This window comes from Triticum aestivum, chromosome 5D (genome assembly GCF_018294505.1).
Source record: "Triticum aestivum cultivar Chinese Spring chromosome 5D, IWGSC CS RefSeq v2.1, whole genome shotgun sequence".
Lineage (NCBI taxonomy): Eukaryota > Viridiplantae > Streptophyta > Magnoliopsida > Poales > Poaceae > Triticum > Triticum aestivum.
Genome location: NC_057808.1, coordinates 162,069,577 through 162,085,661, shown reverse-complemented (window position 1 = coordinate 162,085,661; position 16,085 = coordinate 162,069,577). Strand labels below are relative to the sequence as shown.

Genomic DNA, 16,085 nt, shown 5'->3' with positions numbered 1-16,085 from the left:
TGGTCCCTCACCTCGAGTCACCTATATATTTTGTACCTAAGCCATTTGTTAGGGTTAGCAAAGCATATGGCATGATTTAGAGAGAGCTTTGTTCATCTACCTCTCCCCTTGGAGATCAAGACCTCCTAGGAGAAGATGCACAAGTGGATATCAAGACCTCCTCCCCTCGGGTTGGATAAGACTATCATCAAGACCTTATCTCATTTTTATTTGAGAAGAACCTTTACCTTTGCGCTTGATTCCCTTGATTGTTCATGTTATTTTTGTGGATCTCATGTGTGTTATTCTAGTGGATGTTTGATTTGGTTTGTTTGAGTGCTTCCGCTTTGTGTTCTTGTAGTTCTTCCCATTTTCCCCTCTAAGTGTGAAGAAGATCAGCACTTAGGGTTGCACCCTACAATAGCTGGTGCGGGGAGCGGGCCGCTAGGGATGCGAGGAGCTACTTGCAGAGCGCTTGCCGGTAGGACGGAGGAGGTGGGGCGGAGGGGCTCGTAGATCTGGAGGAGGCGGGGCTGGAGTCCATCCATATAAGCTCACGGGCCCCCTCACCGGTGGGGGAGGGGAGGCCATCAGGGAGCGGTGGTCGGCGGCGCCGGAGTGGCGCCCGTCGAGGCTATTGGTGGTCGTCGGTGCCGTAGTGGCCACGAGCGAGTTTTGGCGTGGGAGCTTAGCATGTTTTGGGCGGTTAAATAATAATATATTGAAGGTCCGTGGAATTCTTATGCTCCTAGAATAAGTACGGTAGATAATGACAAAGCCAAAAATAGTAAAACCACGGCTAAGAAGTCGGGAGAAAAGTGGGACTCCCTCTCTCTCAAAACCAACCACCTCCTAGGATCATTTCCCCTCCATCTCTCTCCTCCTCTCCTTGCCTAGCTAGAGGGAGAGGAAGAGAGAGATCGGCCACAACTCATCCATTCCATCCATCGATCGTAGCCAGGTGCACATTCCCTGCCGGAAGCTAGCACGCACCCTTTCCTGCCCAACGACGTACCTCGTGACGCCGCGCAAGCGGTCATGGGCAACTGCTGTGTTGCCCGGCCATCTTTCAAGCGGCGTGGCGGTGGCTCTCCCAAGCAACGCGGCGGACGCCTTGGAGGAGCCAACCTCCGGTGCCTCTCCACGGTGTCCTCAGTCACTGACACCCCGCGTGCCACAGCCCAGCCGCCTGTAACCGTGCTTGGAAAGGGCCTGGCCGCGGCCGACAACAGCGAGGAGCTCCTCCGGCGGTACCAGCTTGGCGAGGAGCTGGGGCGCGGCGAGTTTGGGGTGACGCGATGGTGCATGGACGTGGCAACGGGAGAGAAGCTCGCGTGCAAGTCGATCAGCAAGCGGAAGCTCCGGAGCAGCGTCGACATCGAGGACGTGCGGCGCGAGGTAGCCATCATGCGGTCGCTGCCCTCGCATGTAAACGTCGTGCGGCTCCGTGAGGCGTTCGAGGACGGCGACTCCGTGCACCTGGTCATGGAGGTGTGCGAGGGGGGCGAGCTCTTTGACCGCATCGTCGTGCGCGGTCACTACACCGAGCGTGCTGCCGCCGCTGTCATGCGCACTATCATGGAGGTCGTGCAGGTACGTCGTACTAGGTATAATTCTTCGTTTGTTTTTGGCTAGTTTGTTTATTAACTGGTCTGGTTGTAAGTACATGAAACACAATGAAGACAGATTCAAATTTTTTTTGAGGCAAGATTCAAATGGTCAAGACAGAATCAGATGGTCAAGAGAATTTAACGCTGAAGCACACGGCGTTGTACACATAAGTTTAGACGGTTCCGGGTATTGCAAACATTACCCACGTAACAGAATTTAGCATCCCAAAATTAAAATGCACAAATATCATTAAAAAAATACGTGCTATGTGGTTCAAGATGTATATACTATAAACGTTTATCTACATGACTAAGGACTCAGCTCTGAATGTGTAACCATCTTTCAGAATATACAATACTAACATATTTCGATAGTGCGCATGACCTCCATGAGAGGCTGAAACACAACACTTTTTGCAGCATTGCCACCAGAACGGTGTTATGCACCGTGACCTTAAACCTGAGAATTTCTTGTACGCCACTGCATCTGAGAGCTCCCCTCTCAAGGTTATCGACTTCGGACTCTCCGTGTGCTTCAAGCCAGGTATAAACTTCTGAGCTTCTAATACGATTTATACATATCACAAACATGGAACATGATTTTTCTAGTTATGTGCGGTCCTCAGGTGAAAGATTCAGTGAGATCGTCGGATCTCCCTATTACATGGCGCCTGAAGTCCTGAAGAGAAACTATGGACAGGAAATCGACATCTGGAGTGCAGGCGTCATATTGTATATCTTGCTATGTGGTGTCCCTCCATTTTGGGCCGGTAAGTTCGTACTCCTGGAATCTGATATAGAACTCCGATATTGTGTTCATGCTCACAAACTGATCAGGTTCAGCTTTCATCTTTTTTGTAGAAACGGACGAAGGAATTGCGCAGGCCATCATCCGATCACGCATCGACTTCGAGCGCGAGCCTTGGCCGAAGGTGTCAGACAACGCCAAGGATCTTGTTAGCAGGATGCTTGAAAACAACCCTTATGCCAGATTGACGGCTCAACAAGTTTTAGGTCAGTAGATCTTACAATTCCTTCCACTTCTCTGAGATGATCAGCATGTATCTAACAATGGTTTACCAACTTCGAGAATGAAGAGCATCCATGGATACAGAATTCCACCGCTGCTCCAAACATTCCTCTTGGTGAAGCAGTAAGGTCAAGGCTAAAGCAATTCACTGTCATGAACAAGTTCAAGAAGAAGGCCTTGCTTGTGAGCTGACAAATAATCATTTTTCCTAACTATTATTTTATGGGACTATGGATTTTGATGAACATATATATGCTGAATTATGTGTCTATTGGCCAGGTGGTGGCGGAATACTTGCCTGCTGAAGAGCTGGAGGCAATCACAGAACTGTTCCACATGCTGGACACTAACAAGGATGGGCACCTGACAATTGAGGAGCTCAGAAAAGGTCTACAAATGATAGGGAACAATATCCATGATACAGATGTGGATATGCTCATGGAAGCTGTGAGATCCTGCACATTCACTAGTACCAAAATATTTCTAAAGCATTTTCGAATGCGGACATTGGGGAGTTGTTCTTTTTCTATCTTGGTGTTTCAGAATTCTGACTTATGTGACCCCTACCATATCATTGAACTATTAAACAATGACCACCAGTTGCTCCATAATTCATAGAGCTTACAATTTGGTAAACTAAACTTTAAAGATTAACAATTTTGAGTTTTTAATCATTAGGCAGACTTAGATGGAAATGGCACCTTGGACTGCAAGGAGTTTGTCACGGTCTCCATTCACCTGAAGAAAATCCGCAGCGAAGAACACCTCCCCAAGGTGTTCAACTACTTCGACAAGAACATGAGCGGGTTCATCGAGATGGAAGAGCTCAAGGAAGCGCTATCCCCAAGAGGCGACCAGAAGGCCATCGAGGACATCATCTTCGACGTTGACATTGACAAGGTTAGCAAGCTCACTATCAAGTATCAACACCTCCAGAAACAGGAAAACGCAAAAAGACGCTTTGGGTTCCTCCGGGTCGCTCCTCAAGACGACACGGCAGGCAAAAACTCTAGCCGCAGCAACCAGCCGCAACCTCCTCTCGTGCGCTGCGCAGGAGACGCGCTGGATGCGGCGACGGTTGTCCGGGTTGGCAGATGCGGGGACGGCATGGTCGGAGCTCGCAAGGAAACAGGCCGGTCACCGGTGGTCTTTGGAGCGGCGGAGTTGCGGAGTAGTGCGCTTGGCCACGACAACTTGCTGTGGAGGCGGGCGACGGTGGTTGGGCGGCGGGATATGGGCCGCATACAACGGCGTGCGCACCGGATCTGGCGTCCTTGGCGGCGGCGCCGCGCTTGATCGGTTGTTCCCGGCGCCTCTTGCCTCCATGGCCACGTTCTTCACTGGCCTGGCGGCAAACTGAAGTCGTGGATCTGGAACGGGTCTCCCTTGTTCGCATAGACTAGCCGCAATGGATTAACTTGCACCAGGAACATACACAACATTCTAGGTTTTATTACTACATCTATAGTGGGAAATACTCCGTAATATATTATGTGAGATCATGCAAAGCTTCCTTTATTAAGATATATAGACTGGTTTTGTCTTATATATGTAATGTTACCCATACTATGAGTAACTAGCTATGTTACCCAATTCATCTCTCTCCTTATTAAATTATTGTCACATAAGCAAATTTGCTAAATTGGACTCTATTTAACTGCTGAAGTTACTCCCACTATAGCTAGTCTAACCCAGTCGGGCCGGCTGGGTGATGGCGTGGTCCTGTGCCGCGGTCGGTTTGAACATGCCACTGTGAGGTTTGCGGGTGCCATTGGTCTTGTCTAATGGAAGGTGGATGCTGGGTTACTGTGGCGGCGACTCCATGCAGTTGGAAGAGAGACAGTGTTTTATTTATTTATTAGGTAATGGACAACTGCGCCCATTTATCCATTCACAATTGCACACTTCATCTAACAATATAACATCATTTTGCAAGCTAGTAGTTCATTACAGATATTGATCTTGATTACATCAGGGAACTCATTAAACCATCAGGACCAAACATCATGCTCTGCCGATTTGGCCAGAACATGTGCTGCCTCATTATAAGAACGATTGACAGGGATAAAAGTACAAGATACAAACTTTGTGACACAGTTTCTAATATCATGGACTATAGCTCTAATACCTATTACAACGTAAACCCTTGATCTTTTTAAAATGTCTTTGAGTTTATTCGGAAAAAGCACAGTGGAAGGCATCTACCCAGAGCCCTCCTATGGGCACTTTGCTTAAAGTGTCTGAGTAGCCTTGAACCAAAATTTTCATTGTTGATCAATGATAGGCAATCAGATGCTATCATGATCTTCCTTATACTAGTGTTATTGGCAAGGATTATGACTTGACGAAGTGACATGGCTTGTGCTACTACAGAAAATTGAACTCTTTCAAAGTAAACTCTATTCGCCACATGCACCCTTCCCTGGTGATCACGTATCACCACACCAAAGCTCGTTGTGCAGTAAGTTCATTGCATCCATCGACCCATCCAATGGGAGATGGTGCATGCGTTGCTTGCGTGGCGGTAGATGCTACTTGGGTGCAATGATGTCGACATGTCATGTTGGGCCCGCCCTTTTAGCTGGCTTGCCAGGCCGACAGTACATGCCCCTTTTTATAAAAGGTCCTACATGGGTTGAGTAGTTCCAGGCCTTCATGTGGCTGGGACGTGACGTGTCGGGCCTTGCCACCCATAGGCCCGGTTTGGCTAGAAAGTCAGGGCCTAGATCATAGTGTGATGGTCATGGGCTCCACTTAGAGCATCGATGACCAGACATGACAAATCCGAGTATCTACTAACCCCCTAAATGTCTGTGTGACGCCCCCGATTTGACCGTACACTAATCATGCACGCGAATGTGTACGATCAAGATCAGGGACTCACGGGAAGATATCACAACACAACTCTACAACATAAATAAGTCATACAAGCATCATAATACAAGCCAGGGGCCTCGAGGGCTCGAATACAAGTGCTCGATCATAGACGAGTCACCGGAAGCAACAATATCTGAGTACAGACATAAGTTAAACAAGTTTGCCTTAAGAAGGCTAGCACAAAAGCAGCAACGATCGAAAAGGCAAGGCCTCCTGCCTGGGACCTCCTAACTACTCCTCGAAGCCGAACTCAATGTAGAATCATCCTCGGGATCTCTAGCTCCTGGACTCCAGCATCTGGTTGCGACAACCAGGTACAGGAAGGGGAAAAGAGGGAGAAAAGCAACCGTGGGTACTCATCCAAAGTACTCGCAGGCAAGGAGCTACACTACATATGCATGGGTATATGTGTAAGGGCCATATCGGTGGACTGAACTGCAGAATGCCAGAATAAGAGGGGGATAGCTAATCCTGTCGAAGACTACGCTTCTGGCCACCTCCATCTTGCAGCATGTAGAAGAGAGTAGATGGTAAGTTCACCAAGTAGCATCGCATAGCATAATCCTACCCGGCGATCCCCTCCTCGTCGCCCTGTTAGAGAGCGATCACCGGGTTATATCTGGCACTTGGAAGGGTGTGTTTTATTAAGTATCCAGTTCTAGTTGTCATAAGGTCAAGGTACAACTACGGGTCGTCCTTTTACCGAGGGACACGGCTATTCGAATAGATAAACTTCCCTGCAGGGGTGCACCACATAACCCAACACGCTCGATCGCATTTGGCCGGACACACTTTTCTGGGTCATGCCCGGCCTCATAAGATCAACACGTCGCAGCCCCACCTAGGCTCAACCGAGAGGTCAGCACGCCGGTCTAAATCCTATGCGCGTAGGGGTCTGGGCCCATCGCCCATTGCACACCTGCATGTTGCAAGGGCGGCCGGAAGCAGACCTAGCCTAGCAGGCGTTCCAGTCCAATCCGGAGCGCGCCGCTCCGTCGCTGACGTCAAGAAGAGCTTCGGCTGATACCACGACGTCGAGTGCCCATAACTGTTCCCGCGTAGCTGGTTAGTGCGTATAGACCAAATGGTCAGACTCAGATCAAATACCAAGAACTCGTTAAGCGTGTTAAGTATCCACGAACGCCGACTAGGGCCAGGCCCACCTCTCTCCTAGGTGGTCTCAACCTGCCCTGTCGCTCCGCCATAAAGTAACAGTCGGGGGCCGTCAGGAACCCAGGCCCACCTCTACCGGGATGGAGCCACCTGTCCTTTCAGCCCCCTCATCAGAATCACTTGCGGGTACTCAACGAGCCGACCCGACTTTAGTCACCACATGTGTCATGTATATAAAGTATATAGTATATACCCGTGATCACCTCCCGAAGTGATCACGGCCCAGTAGTATAGCAGGGCAGACGGACAAGAGTGTAGGGCCGCTGATGGAACACTAGCATCCTATACTAAGCAGTAGGATAGCAGGTAAGGGTAACAACGGTAGCAACAATGACAGGCTATGCAACAGAATAGGATTAACCGAAATCAGTAACATGCTACATTACTCTAATGCAAGCAGTATAGAGAAGAAAAGGCGATATCTGGTGATCAAGGGGGGCTTGCCTGGTTGCTCTGGCAAGTAGGAGGGGTCGTCTTCGATGTAGTCGAACACACGAACATCGGCAGCGGTCTCGAAGTCTACCGGAAAGAAGTAACGGAGGGGGAACACAATAAATAATAGAGCAATCAAATATAACACAAAGCAAGACGCGGCGATTCGTTGTGCTAGGGGTGACCTAACGTAGGGATAGGTGATACCGGCGAAAGGGGAAACATCCGGGAAAGTATCCCCGGTGTTTCGCGTTTTCGGACAGATGAACCGGAGGTGAAATGTTAACGGTTTGCTATGCTACGGATGTGTGGCGGGCGAACAGGCTGCGTATCCGGATTCGTCTCGTCGTTCTGAGCAACTTTCATGTAGAAAGTATTTTCATCTAAGCTACGATTTATTTTATATGATTTTCTAAAGATTTAATCATTTTCTGATTTTAATTATTTATTTAAATCCAACATTATCCAGAATAGTGCACGCTGATGTCAGCATGACATCAGCAGTCAACAGGGAGTTGACTGGTCAACTAACGTGTGGGTCCCGTTCGTCATTGACTGTTTAGTCTAATTAGGGTTTAACTAATCTAATTACTATTTAATTAAACTAACTAGTTAATTAGATTAATTAAATATGATTAATTAACTTAATTAATTAATTAATTATTTTAATTATTATTTATTTATTTTTATATTCATTTTTCTTAAAACGTTCTGGGCTGCGGGCCCCGGCTGTCAATGGCCAATGGGCCACTGGAACGGGCGCGCTGGTTCGGGCGAAACCGGGTGACGGGCGCCAGCCCATCGGGGCCCTTGCCCAGGCCAGCAGCAGGGCGCCGGCGGCCAAGGGCGGCGCTAGGCGTGGCCGCGGCCGGTGCGAGGAGTAAGGCAGGCGCGGCGGTTGCCGAGGTCGGGCGCGGGTGGAGGTGGCCGCGGACGGCTGTGGCGGGGCGGCGAGCATGCATCGGGGCGGGGGGGCTCGCGCAGGCGCAGGTGGGCGCACGCGGGGTGCAGCAGGACGGTGGTGGTCGCGAGCGAGCGGCGTAGAGGCTGGGGCGCGAGGGACCTGCGGGCGTGGCCTGTGGTGCGGGTCGCCGCGGAGGGGTCTGCGCGGGCGAGGACTTGGCGCGGGTGAGCGCGCACTAGCGCAGCGCGGTGTACGACGAAGCGCGACCGGAGCGAGGTGACCGGACGGGTCAGCAGGGGCGCGTGTGCAAGGGAGGCACAAAGGAGGAGAGGGGGAGGTTCGCTCACCCCCGTTGCAGGGGTACTCCGGCGAGGCTTGATGCCGCCGACGAGGTAGCGGTGGGGAGGCAAGGCAACGGCGGCGGGCGGCGTCGGGGATGTGCGCCGGCGTCGGGGGGGCGGCAGGGCGTCGATTGCCCCCGACCGGATCCACGCAGGAGGGAGCGTTGAGGAGGCGGGCGATGCGGGGCAGCACCGAGCGATGTCGGCGAAGTGGCAGCGGGGTCAGCGCGGCGGCAGTCGAGGCGGTTGTCGGGGGCGCCCGCCCCCGATCCAGATCATGGAGGAGTGGGGGATCGTGGGTGGGGAAGTGGGGATTTAGGGTTACGGGGGAGGGAGAGGTGGCCTTGTAGGCTAGAGAGGGGGGTGCGGTTGGGCCGGTTGGCTAGCTGGGCCGCACGGCCTACTGGGCCAAGGCCCAGTCGGGAGGGGGGTTGTTTTCCTTTTATTCTTTTGTTTTCTTTTTATTTTAGTAATTTTACTTTATTGTTTTATCTTTATGCTCATTTAATTTTGTTTTACAAAATATATACAGAAGCACCTAAATTAGTGTGACTAGTTTTACCACTGCCACAAAAAGTCCACACCTAATTAAAATAGTTTAATACTCTATAAATTATGAAAGGCATTTATTTAAATGTTTAAGCTACTGTTTTAGTTATTTTAGAGCCTTTAAACACTTTATCAAAGTTTGGTTTCTCCCCCACAATTACCTATGCAATATTTGGATTACTCCGAACATTTTAGTTTTAATATTTGAAAACTTTTATTGTTTGCCTCTATTTTAAATTTGAATTTGAATCGGTTTCGAACTAACGCGAGATTAGCGACAGTAACGGAGGTGACGTGGCGTTATTAGCAGAGGTTACTGTAGCTTGATTATCCGGGCGTCACAGTCTGTGAACGCGCTCGCAGGCAGCCCCGGTCTGCCCCTGGTTTTTTCGTCATCCTAATCACTACCCCTATTTACAAACTCTCAACCCCATACTAACCATCCAATGTTCATTTTATCATATGTAGTACATGTTACATGAAGCAAACAAGCTAAAGACAAACAAACTACCCTAATCTACTCGTCATCGTCGGAGATGTCGGAACTGCCTCGTGGTCATTGGTGGCGCAACAAAGCTCTAGTGCCCTCTTCCTCATCGTCAAGGTCCGTGAAGAGCCGCTCCTGCCACAAGTCAGCCATGTGGATACGATGGCGGTTTGCCTCCACCTCTTACTCGGACTAGATCTAGTCAAGGATGGCGGTTTTGCTCAGCCCTGAACTATAGTGCCACCTCCATGGCTTGGGTGTGTTGGAACTTCACCTCCTAGTCCTCCATGCCGAATCCCTTGAGCTCAACCTCCATTCCCGGTGCCTCATCTGCCTCCTCCTCCATGTCTTTTGGTGCATCCCCCTTTGGTACCTCCTCCTGCCCCACCATAATTTGAGTGGCACGACGTGCCTCCTCGTCACGACACTATTCGGTGCCGCACATCTGGGCGGCGCTCAAGGTATGACCAGCTTGTAGTAGGTTATTTTCACTCTATCTTTGCCATAGGGAGGTCCAAGCGAAAGCAGACGGAAGGAGTGCTGGTTACGCGGACAGAAATGAGTTGAGGAAAATAGGGGCGTCTAGGGTTTCCCTCATTGGTCGGCTTAAATACCCGACTTCGGTACCTCGGGTTATGAGAAAGAGCAATGTCATGAATGTGTTCTCACAAAATCAGAGCAGGAAGCTGGCAGACCGATGGGTTTTCACGCGGGTCCCACCCGTTGGACCGATGTGGTCACTGTGTCTGAGCATCCCCATATCCGCACAACATATGGGATGGGTATGAGGGTTGATAGACAGCTTGGACGGAGCTGGGTTTGGGGAGTCCGGTTGCATGGAGATTCTCTATCTGGATTGTTTGCCCAGATGTTTAGGGAGGGAAGTGGTTGGTCCGATTAACCTATTTGTGGCACCAATTTTGTATTTCAAACCAGCTCATATAGTACAACTATTGTTATTGTTTTCAGGTTTCATATAAAAATAATTTTTTTTATGCTAGTTAGGATGGTCACAAAACTAATTACAGTACAAGAATAGGGTATAATGAGATTTCAAAAAAAGAGCTAAAAATGCATGTGTATGGGTAATCTCACCATCTCATACTGAAGAGGTCGTCACAACAACCTATCCAATTCCCGTCCTTCCAACCAAACAATAAAAAGTTCTTATCCAACATATCAAATCCCACCCAACCCATCAAAATAACGTGGCTATCCCTAACCAAATGGCTGGAGATATCCTCATCCAACCTAGCCTTGCCCTCAAACCAAACACCCCCTTAGTCGCTCAGTGCACCTTGAGCTACGTCACAGTCATGTCATGTGGCATTCCAGCCTCTTGTAAGTGCTAGATGTTGGGATGGTGGTCTAGAAGGAGGTTTCGGGTGGCTTCGTTGGGCATGGCAGCATGGTGAATGTCGATTTGGCGGCATCAGGTTGCCCTTGTCTTGAGAACGTCGAAGGTTCCGTGCAACACATGGTCCTACAGGTGCTCTCTCTTCGCTGCCAGAGTCACAGTGGCTCGTCTCTGCTCCTCCCATAGGAGTTGTGGTTCTCTTCACTTTCCACGACGTTGATGGTTGTGAGGTGGTGGTGCGGTGCCTGGTGTGCGGTGTTCTGTGATTCCTGGAAAGCCTGTTGGGGTCTTGGTCCCCCTCATCGGGTTTGTCAAGCCATATATGACTAGTTCGATGGAGGGCCGTCGATGGTATGATTTTGGGGGATCATGCTTTGTCGGCAGTCATTGATAATTCGGTCATGCTCGCTGACGTATTTGTGCTTGTGTTTCACTGTTTTGTATAGCCAATTGGGGCTTCGTGCACTTTGGATCTGGTTTTCCCTTGGTATTCTCTAATTAACAAGACAATTATATTCTTCTAAATGAATAGTCATAACTCTTGTTAGTTTACCCCCCCCCCCCAAAAAACATCATGTCAATCATCAGAAACCAGAATGGCTAGGAAAATAGTTCAACAAGTATATCAGCTAACTCAACTAGTTCAACATGTGTACTACAGGATGGCAAGATAAGCTACGAGGAGTTCGAGTTGATGATGAAAGCTGGAGTGGACTGGAGGAACGCATCACGACAGTACTCAAGAGCAGTTTTCAATACTCTCAGCCGCAAGATGTTCAAGGACGTGTCCCTAAAGCTTGATCCCAGCAGCCCGCTTGGTGGTGCTGGGAAAGAACAACATGACATTAGCTGAGAAAAGTGTGACTCCACTTGCATGATCGTTTGTAACACACACACACACACACTCACTCACACACACACACATAGAGAGAGAGAGAGTTTGTGTAATAAGTGTATCTCTTTTCCTTGATCATGTAGAGGTCACCGCATTTTTTGACGCAAAGCGATCATGGAGGTCATTAACCCTGATTGTCTAAAATGTGGGTGTCAAACAACTGTCAGAAATACTTGTATTGTACATGCCTCCACGAGACCATGTCATCTGTTTTATTACTAGATGACCCGTTGCGCCCATGGCACAAAAAGCGAAAACGAGCCGGGTATTCAAACCATGCATATGATATTGATTTAGAATCAACTTAACAGATACTTATATTCCATTACATGGTAGCTTGATAGCTTAAAGACTTAAAAGTAAGTATTGAGATCACTTGAGAATAGCAGACATTAGTATAGTGCATTGCCTGAGTATTGTATCTGCTGCCAATAGGAAAGACTTAGGAGGTAGAGCCACTACATGTCCCATAAGTATTGAACATAATTTCATCGTCGAAGCAACTTTACAGGCGTGTTTGGTGAGTTATTGCGAGCGAAAGCAAAAATGACTTCCATATCACTAAACTCATCGTCTAGGTCCCAATGATATAATTGTTTATTTTCTATAGAATGTCTTCTGATTGCAAAGTCGTACTTAGTAATACAGAAGGTTCGGCCAACTGGGGTCTACTACATGGAAAACAGAGAACCTACTCCATTACATGACAACCATGAAGGAAATAAATCTTTAATGTGAGCAAATCACTAAAGAGAAAAGCTTGTGGACACAAGCAACCTGTTACTGATACGTCTCCATCGTATCTAATTTTCCTAACACTTTTGCTCTTGTTTTGGACTCTAATTTGCATGATTTGAATGAAACTAACCAGGACTGACGTTGTTTTCAGCAGAATTGCTATGGTGTTGTTTTTGTGCAGAAATCAAAGTTCTCGGATTGACATGAAAATTTACGGAGAATTTTTATGGAATATATAAGAAATAATGGTGGAAAATATATCAAAAGGGGCCCACCCAGGAGCCACAAGCTCAGGGGGCATGCCCACCCCCTAGGGCGTGCCCTACAAGCTTGTGGGCCCGCTGGACCTCCGGCAACCCTAACTCCAACTCCATATATCATTGGTACCGTTACGTCCTATACAAATGTTTTTTACCCCCTTCCCTAACAGAGTTTTAAACCATCGCCTCATCAGTGTGTGCGATAGGGGGGTCCTTCCCACACGACCCAGAAACCGTCAAGGATAGGTGAGCAGTTACTGACGATTACCATAGAATAAACATCTGAGAAGTCGCGCCTGTCCCACACGTTACATCTCGAGTTACGTTTCTGATCAGAGAGACATCCGAAACGATTACGTCGCTATAGTTGTGTGGAAAAGGTGGATATCACAAACATTTGATCTACCGATGCATTTGCGATGGGTACGTTATCGCACACAGTTCATAAATGTAAAATGTGTGCGGTGCCTCTACTATCACCAACGTGTCCATTTTCATAACGGTGTGCTATAGGTATTCCTATCACACACGGGCTCCATATATGCATCGTCTTCTTTTTGTGCAATATTACACACGCATACAATTTTGAAATGTTTTCTATATTACCATGAATAGCACACGCATATGAGAGGAAACCGTGTGTGCGTCCGTCGACCATGGCAAACGTTTCACATCAAAGAATCGTTTGTTCTCTACTTGTCCATCACACATGTTGTTTTCTTTCTAACCGTGTGTACATTATTTTTTTCGCTCCTGTTTAATTTTATTTGTGCCTGTAATTTATTATTTGAATAGGAATTCTTGAAATATGAAACGTGGTATTCAGATTCTAAGCACAATGGTTCAACAACCAATCCATAAATAAAATTCTTAGTACAATATGTTCAGTAATTACAGGATTAGGCAGCAATTAACTATGATGAACCACAATATTTAGAGGCGGTAAAGGTGAAGAGACAAGTGTAAAGCATTTCAGATGCCGATGTTGTTGAAGAAGCGGAATGCCCAAAATGTGCCCTCCTGCATGTCATAGGCACGGACAACTTTTGACCATCCCCTTGTGACGATCGCCGCCCATCCTTCACCGCCTTCAGGAAGACTTCTAGACCATTATCCTGATAGTATGAATTATATACGTTAACCTTACTTGCCTCCACTCAGGTCATGTAGATTGCAAGGTAATCATTAGTAAATTGCTTCGAAAACCACTGAAAAGAGAAAACTTTCAGATACCCATGCCTAATAGAGTAACTCGTTGTGGGAAGGGGGAATAGGCAACACATTACTTACCATCCCAAAGTTCACCGTTGTCTTGTACAAAGTGTAAATAAAGAGCTTAATTCCCATCACCCATCTCTTTCCCCTAACAATCTTTATTAGTTTCCTTACGTGATGCTTGTTCACGAATATCTCATTGCCCCATACGCACAAGGGATCGAAGCGTGGATCAGTACTTCTGATATATGTACCTACAGGCAACGAGTAATTGTTAGAAGCTAAACTGTGATTCCACAAATGGTGTAAAATACAACTACCTCCATTCCTAAGTACAAGTATTTTGTAGAGATTTCAATATGAACTACATACGGTTGTATATAGACATAGTTTAGATTAGAATATAGATTCACTCATTTTTTCCGTGTGTAAGTACATGGAAAGGCAATGTTAACTACAACAGGGCTAACATCCACCAAAAATAGCAAATGGTAATAAAACGATAGCATCTGTAGTGATATCTTCATTACGAAAGAGTAGCACGGTATCAAAGGGACAAATTAAAAAATGGATAGAATTGTTTACTATAGCAGGCACGTTTCACTATAGACAACCTAGCATAGCCATTGAAACTGGTACTGATAAAAATAAAATTGACAGAGTTAAACATCGCAAGGCAGGTGCTGCTAGAGCAGAGAATGACCCTGTTGTCTATAAAAAGGTAGGGAAAATAGATAAGACAGGTTAGGCGTGTTTACTACAACATGCTTAATACATCAACCGTACAAAGCATGGCCATTGCAACTGGTACTGGTAAGATTCAACTAGCGAGTTCATACTTGGTAAGTCCTGAGGGGTAGTTGTGTGGGCACTTGATATGGGCAAGAGCCCTCCCCAAGTTGGCCACAGCAGAGGCGAGGTGTTCCTCCGGGTCGAAGCATGGATCAGTGCCACTGACATGTGTACCTACAAGAAGCAAGTAATGTTAGAAGCTACACTACAATTGCACAAATGATGTAAAATACTCTAAGACATGGGATGCAGCTAACCTCGACGACAAACAATATCGCCCTTATTGTCTTACGTACGTACATGGAAAGGCATGTTAACTACAATAGGGTTAGCATCCACAAAAATAGCAAATGAAAATAAAACGAAAGCATCTCTGGTATATCTTCATTGCAGAGAGTAGGACGGTAGCAAAGGGACAAATTAAAAAATTGGATACAACTGTTAACTACAACAGGCTTAACAAGATCCTAAGTCATGTTTTGTAAGTTTGTAGCTGCTATTGGTGAAATTGAGCTGGAAAAAATTCATACTTGAACATCACACAGTGTGCGGTACTGAAAATAACAAGGCTCGTTTAACTATTGGCAACCTAGTATAGCCATTGAAACTGGTACTGATAAAAATGCAATTGATAGAGTTAAACAACGCAAGGCAAGTGCCGCCAGAACAGAGAATGGCCCAGTTGTCTATAAAAAGGAAGGGAAAATAGCTAAGACGTGTTAGGCCTGTTTACTACAACATGCTTAATACATCAACCATACAAAACATAGCCATTACAACTGGTTTTGGTAAGATTGAACTGGTCAGTTCATACGTGGTAAGTCTTGAGGGGTAGTTGTTGGGGCACTTCATCTTGGCCAGAGCCTGTCACAAGTCAGCGGCGGCGGAGGGGAGGTGTTCCTCCGGGTCGAAGCATGGATCAGTCACTACAAGAAATATGTCAACTTGTGACCTTCTGGCAGTGACCCTGGAAGAAATGGTCGTAAATCTATGACCATTTGAGAGCAATTGGTCGCAAGCTGTTCGAGGGGCTCGAAACCCTAAACCCTTACGACCATTTTGGTCAGAAAAGTCATAATTTCATTAGAGGAAATGTTCGTAAACAGACAACATTGTCCATTGCCTCACTCCTAGCTGATAACGACCAATATAAATGGTCATTACAGTTGAGTTCGAATGCATTAGGATGATTAGGCAGCCACCTCAGCAACCTCACTTATGTGTCATTGTTTAGGTGTCATTTTTGCTTACATGTCTATATTCAACAGATAGGCGGGGCCCATTTGAGAGCATGTGGGCACACACTCACAGGCGGGACCCATTTGACAGGCGGGGACAAGTGCTTAATTCGCCCAAAAAAGATTCATGAGCGGGGACTCGAACCCACGACCAAGCGCTTTACTCGCTTGTTCGCTACCACTACGCTAGAGAGGGACTATCGATTCA

At 47.2% G+C, this 16,085-nt stretch overlaps 1 protein-coding gene across 4 annotated transcripts; it reads left to right on the top strand.

Moving 5' to 3' along the window:
* The first annotated feature begins 834 nt into the window (after positions 1–834).
* Positions 835–11,855, top strand: LOC123124512 (calcium-dependent protein kinase 29). Of its 4 annotated transcripts, none has more exons than XM_044545112.1 (8): positions 835–1,572; positions 2,010–2,133; positions 2,216–2,359; positions 2,451–2,603; positions 2,687–2,802; positions 2,899–3,066; positions 3,298–3,519; positions 11,401–11,855. In XM_044545112.1, the coding sequence occupies exons 1-8, from the start codon at positions 1,018–1,020 to the stop codon at positions 11,590–11,592; spliced, it is 1,674 nt and encodes a 557-aa protein (XP_044401047.1). In that variant the 5' UTR covers positions 835–1,017; the 3' UTR covers positions 11,593–11,855. The 4 variants fall into 4 exon arrangements, with proteins under 4 accessions (XP_044401047.1, XP_044401046.1, XP_044401049.1 ...); XM_044545111.1 differs by lacking the exon at positions 11,401–11,855 and adding an exon at positions 3,674–4,223; XM_044545114.1 differs by lacking the exon at positions 11,401–11,855 and having other exon boundaries at positions 3,302–3,442.
* Positions 11,856–16,085: the final 4,230 nt, after the last annotated feature.

Excerpts from the sequence above, each read along its gene's own strand:
- LOC123124512 (XM_044545113.1), top strand. The coding sequence starts at position 1,018 with ATGGGCAACTGCTGTGTTGCCCGGCCATCTTTCAAGCGGCGTGGCGGT. Across the intron at positions 2,360-2,450 it reads TGTCCCTCCATTTTGGGCCG|AAACGGACGAAGGAATTGCG; the intron begins GTAAGTTCGTAC and ends TCTTTTTTGTAG. Across the intron at positions 2,604-2,686 it reads GACGGCTCAACAAGTTTTAG|AGCATCCATGGATACAGAAT; the intron begins GTCAGTAGATCT and ends TCGAGAATGAAG.